We start from the raw sequence: 6,270 nt of genomic DNA on the forward strand, positions 1-6,270 counted from the left end.
ATTTATATATATATAAATATTACACACACGCTCTTACTCTAATAACGATCCGTCAAAAATCTAATGAGACTTTTACAGTTTCACTATCACATTAAGAAGTGCACAAATAAGAATATAAAAGTAAAAGTTTATATAATATTTCTCTTTTAAAAATTATATTTTCAAATTACTTGTTTTAAAAATCACTATTCTTAAATTACACCTTTTAAAATCATAAAACCAAACCCCTCCGGTAGTAATCTCCATGCGAGATTTGATTTAACTTACGCTGTACGCTACAGTGGTTGAGGAGATAAGAATCATGTGAATGAGAATCGAGGCATTTTTTTTTTTTTTAATATAACTATGGATGAGAATGGCATAGGCTATATAAAATTAGTGGCTCTTGCTCTAACACGTTGGCGCATGTTATCAAATATATAACTTTGGGAAGTGTTAGGAATTAAATAAATAAATTTAATTTTTTTTTTTAAATTGACGTGACAGATCGTGAGTGACAGATAAGAAAAATAAAATTATATTTTTTTAATTTAAAAACTCTTGCAACATCACTTTGAAAATTTTTTTGAGTTCATTTATTTAGTTCCCTAATACGTCTCTATAACTTTTATTATTTTGATAAATGAATAGATTTATAAATCCCAGCACATTTCTGATGCTTAATTATAGGAATAAAAATCACATAGTTTGACCATAACTTCTTATAATTTATAGTTTCTCCTTGTACAGAAAGAAATAGTTGTAAAAAATAAATAAACAAACAAAAAAGTCAAAGACTAACACCCTAATTGGTTTGGTTGTGTGAACTTTGGACTGGTCCCAAATGTATATTATTGCTCCAATTCCAATTGTTTGTTAAAAAAAGAAAGTCAGATCTCCATCAATATCTCACGTGTCAAAATCACGATAATAAAAAAGGTTGATTTCGATTGCTATGTATTATTATAATACACGATCACCGACTGTGTCCACAAACTAAATTAATATAATATCCTCATAATTACTTCACTGTCACTATTGAATTTTTCATATATGGCCAAAAGAACAAGTAAGACTAAAGAGCTAGGGACTAGGGTGCTATTTTTTTTTTTTTTTTTTTCCTGAGCATGCATCTTCTTGATTTAATATTGTAGGTTTACCTTATAAAACACACCCACTACAAAAAAAAATCACTGAGTTTGTGAGTCATTAAAAAAAAAAAAAACAATATTATTTATTGTCATTTTGGACAAAAAGAGGTGTTGTTTAAATAGTAAAACCGCACTTTTTTTTTGGCAGTATTGCATAGTTACATTAAGGAAAACATTCATCAATATTAACAGCGCATACATGAGAAGATAGAGTGGGACCCATGGTCAATGGCAGAGCCAGACAATTCATATTGAAGGTGTTACTAAAATTTTTTTTTAGGGTGCCGAGAACAAGAATAAGAACAAGAACGAGAACAAAAAAAAACAAAAAAAGAGCACCCCCAAAGTCTCAAGTGGCTCCGCCACTGCCTATAGTGGACGGATTATCTCAAGAACTTAAACTATTTTACCATTTTTTTTTTACTCCAAACAAAGCATGCTATTTTTTTTTTTTTTTAATCAAATGCGAAAAAAAGTTACGAAAAATGTTAATTTAAGCATGCATGCATCGGAGTGTCTTCAGGCTTAAGCTCGAAAACTGTTTGACGTCGCTCTCTTTATTTTATAAGAACATCACCATTTTCGGATCAGGGAAGCCCCATGACGTCGGTCCACCCATTCGATGACTGTTACAGTCGTTTGTTCCTGCCTGAAAAATGCAACTTATATATATAGAAGCTGCTTAATCATTGGATGTATGTTCAGTAAGAAAAAACACCACGCATTCTACTGAATCATTCTAAATTCTAAATAATAATTTAATTAATCACGTCATTTTTGGGTGACTTCTAATCATTTATCACTTCCTATGAGGCTATGACGCACCCACAGTCACATATAGACTACGTACTATGAAAGTTTTTTATTTTTTAAATAATAATAATAATAATTACAGATTTATTGAAACCGGAAAAAAATAAAAATAAAAAATAAAAAATACAAGTTATCTCTAAAAAAACCAAGGCGGCCTAAAAGCCAAAACAAGTCTACACAAGAAAGCGTATACAATGAGGCAAACACAGGGACAGCCAACTAAAAAACAGTTGACAAGAGAATTATTCTATTTTTTTATTTTTTTTGTGATGTAAAAGTGAAAATAATTTTATATATTTTGAATTGTTTATTAATGTTGGATCGGGCCTTTGATCAATTGGTGTCTAGGGATAGAAGTCAAAATCTTTTATGACATTCGAAATCAAACTTAGCAAGACATGTTCTAAGAGCTGCCCAAGTGAGTAGAGCGGGGCATTGTTGCACCCCAACAATTCCTCCCTCAACATGACCCTCCCACGATTCGAACCCATGACGCTGGCTTTAATACTATTTGTTGGATCGAGCTTTTGATCATCTTATCTAAAAACTAATTGGTGTCTAGTGAGGGAGTCAAAGCTTTTTATGACATTCGAAATCGCATTCCGTAATACATATTTTAAGAGCCGTTTAAGTGAGTAGAGCGGTATTGTTGCATCCCAACCGTTAAAATTTATATATATTAAAAAAAAGGAAAAAAGGTCTTACGAAGAAGAAATGTCATGAATGATGTATGCAGAGAGATCCAGGAATCGAGCTGGTCAAAGTGCCCTAGCACATCAGGCACACCCATTGGCCATAAAGACGCATCCACTTCAGGAAGACAAATACCATTTTGTGTTGAATATGGGGGAGAGTGTTAGTTATGGTTATAAATGTTTTAGTTGAATACAACGCACTTTTTGGTGAGCAATATTTTGTCGTTTTTAGTCAACAAATCAATGTTATGGACCCTCAACATTCTCACACTCGCTTGTGCAACTCAATCCAAACAACTGGCTACAATGAGATATACTAAAATATACCTAGCAAGTTTCCTCTTTATTTAACAAAGGTAAATTTTGTGGTTGGTGTAGATGGATGTTCCGGATAGAAATGTTCTTTCTCTTTTTTTTCTTCGCTCGAAAGATGGATACATAGGTTAAACTGACATATGCTTTTAGAATATGTAATTTTTACATGTATTTTCAATTGATGAAATTAATGCATTGATAGATTTTGTGACAAAAATAGGTCAAATAGCAAGCCTGATCAACTCACCAATTTGCCGGTATGGCTTCGGCCTCGACGAGTTCATCTTTCAAACTCGAGGCCGGTTGATTGACCGGCCGGGGGGTTGGAATCCATATCATGGATTATTTTGTTTTTGGCATGATGAAATCTTGAGTGGCAATCGAAAAGATATAGATCTCTAGTGTGTGTTCCTGTTGGTGGATAAATAAGAAGAAGGTTGGGGAATAATAAAACGGTGGTTTAATAAAACAAATTAAAAAAAGACTGAAAAGTAATATTAGAAGAATAAAATTGAAAATTTGTTGAAATTTGTATTGAAAGAGTAACATATATATAGAGTAGAAAAGTGCTTTTGATTAGTTAAAATGCATTACGTTGTTGGAATTTTAATTTTCCAATCAAACAAACTGGAAAACTTTGTGCATACCAATGAATATGCATGGACATGAATGATATCTTCATAGAATTAATATATATGTATGCAAAGAAAATAGAGTTGGCTTTGATGCCACTAGCTAGTAGGCCTAGGGTATACGTGAGGAAAAACAAATAACAATTTAATTTGGTCTAATACACGTCAAAACGTGCCCACTGCTCTACACAACGGCATGAGAAAAATGAGGCATAATTACGAAATTTAAATTAATCAACCTTTCCCCGAATCGTTGGTCCACTGCCCCGCCCTATACAAATACAATGAATAACAACAGATTTCACTCATTTTCAAGTTGATTTCTACAAGCGGTAAAAGCTTTTATAAGACTCATGCCAACCCAAATATGAGTTTGACTCGTGGGTGGGGCTATTATATATTTCATTTGGATTATGTTTGAAAAATAGAGTTTTTAAGTTAAAAAATATTTTTGGACAAAACTTTCATTTTAAAACTTTTGTTAAAAGTGCGTTTTGACTATTTTTAGGCTTTTTGAACCCTTAAAAGCACTTTCAATTTTTTTTACTAAGAGCCTGTTTGGAATTGCGTTTGAGAAATAGAGCTTTTAAGTTTTTAAAAAAAAACTTTTTTTTTTCTACAAAACCTTCATTTTTAAGTTTTTGGCAATTTTTAGGCTTTTTGAACCCTTAAAAACACTTTCATTTTTTTTTTTACCAAACGGGTATTTTTTTTTTCTTTAATTTGACTTTTTAAATGTTAAACGCACTTTTAGGCCACTCAAAGTTAAACGTACACCCAAATAGGCCCTAAGATGAATCTTATTATATATATAGTCATATAGATTGATATACGAGTGTTATATAATTGAGATGACATGACAGTAAAAATCAAATTTTAATTATTATTATTTTTTTATAAGTATTAATATCATATTACTCTATCCTTTGTATTAATTATATACAAGATAATTAAGCAATAATATGCAAGATGACTTTCTAAATATGAGTTGTAATTTGAAGTCCATGGTAGCGTTAAAAAAGGCAATACCGACTAAAGCCGGCATGGCTGACCAGACCACCGACCTTCAAAAAAACCTACTAAAACAAACAAGCAAACAAAAGTACCTAGACTTTCTCAAAGTCAATCATCTTTTTTTTTTTTATATATATATAAAAACCCCACATTTCATCCCATCTTCCCTACCCAACACCCAACGATAATATCCAATCTTCTTCTTCTTCTTCTTCTTCCTCTCTCTCCAATGGGAAACGCAATTTCTCCATGCTTCCAACCAAACCCTAACTCCTCCGTGAAGCTAATCTTCTGGGAAGGAACCACAAGAACCCTCACCGGAAAACATATGGCCGGGGAGATCATGTTCGAGTGCCCGGACAAAATGGTCTGCCACGCCGACTCATTCTTCATCGGCCACCCGGTGCCGGCCTTAGGCATCGACGAAGACCTCGTGAGAGGCCAGACCTACTTTGTTCTCCCCATTGACCGCTTTGCATGCCATGTGCTCTCCACGTCCTCTCTTGCCGCCTTGGGGTCCAGCCCCAAAAATGCCCCCATCAGTTTCGGCGACTGCCCTTTTCAGTACATAAAGGGTTCAAACGGCAGAGTTTTGATCAAGGTTGTGCCGGAGTTCATCACAAGGCTTGTGACACAAGGCAAGGAGAATAAAGCTGGATCTACTAGTCCGACCAGCAGTGTTCTTTGCAGCACGCCGGAGCTGCAAAAACACTATGAAATGCTTGTCGGATCAAAGGAGCAAATATGGTCTCCTAAGCTTGAAACCATTTCGGAGTACAAGGTCAGGTTCTCGCCCTGCAGATTTATAGGGTTAGAGTGGAAGCAGAAAGAGAAGTAATTAATTAATTAACTAAGGGTAATTTAATTTAGAGAGGATTTCAGTGAGCGCGCGGTGTAAGAAGATATATAATTAAATTTATATGATATATATAAAGGGATAGAATTTCTTGCTTTGTTAAAAGAAGTTGTACAAATTGTATCATGGTAATTAATTGTTGAGATGTAACAGATGTTTAATTCTTCTTTGGTTCATTGCAAAATGGATTCAATATTGATGAACCAGCTGATATTTTTCGAAATGAGTTTTGATTCTTGAATTAATTATAGCTAGCAATGGAGTTTTTCTGTGGATGCATAATTTTGAGTGTATTTCTCTCTACTTTAATCTGTAGGTAACGGCAACATATATAAACGTGATTATAGTGTAGATTATCATATTATTTAGAGCATGTACCGTTGATTAGGGTTTTTTTACTAGGCTTAATCTAAGGATATACTCAAGAATCAAGATGATAATTAAACACAAAACCTCACAGCTAGACGTAGTAGATTCAAATGAAGATGCACAAATTAATTCCCTTCATTTCTCTCTCTCTCTCTAATGTTGTGTTTTTTTAGTGCGGGATGAAATGGGAAAATTAAATAAAAAGATTTGTCATGATAAATCCGTTTAATGAATTGGTAATTAAGTTTTTTTTTTTGGGGGAGGGGGGCTTAAATTCTCACCGATGATATTCATGTGTTTCTCTCTTACACCTTTATTAATGAGAGAGACGCCCCATCATCAATGGCAGGGGGCCGGATGGGCTCGGGAGCCTTTGAAGATTCTCTATCTATTAATTAGGAGGACTGGCAGGGGGCCGGATGGGCTCGGGAGCCTTTGAAGATTCT

At 33.8% G+C, this 6,270-nt stretch overlaps 1 protein-coding gene across 1 annotated transcript; it reads left to right on the forward strand.

The window, feature by feature from the left end:
- The first annotated feature begins 4,796 nt into the window (after positions 1–4,796).
- Positions 4,797–5,567, forward strand: LOC132164672 (uncharacterized). Its single transcript, XM_059575217.1, has one exon. The coding sequence runs from the start codon at positions 4,829–4,831 to the stop codon at positions 5,435–5,437; it is 609 nt and encodes a 202-aa protein (XP_059431200.1). The 5' UTR covers positions 4,797–4,828; the 3' UTR covers positions 5,438–5,567.
- The last annotated feature ends 703 nt before the right edge of the window (positions 5,568–6,270 follow it).

Source organism: Corylus avellana, chromosome ca10, assembly GCF_901000735.1.
Source record: "Corylus avellana chromosome ca10, CavTom2PMs-1.0".
NCBI classification, from domain to species: Eukaryota; Viridiplantae; Streptophyta; class Magnoliopsida; order Fagales; family Betulaceae; genus Corylus; species Corylus avellana.

What these genes read in the sequence shown, in the direction of transcription:
- LOC132164672 (XM_059575217.1), top strand. Translation starts at nt 4,829, where the DNA reads ATGGGAAACGCAATTTCTCCATGCTTCCAACCAAACCCTAACTCCTCC.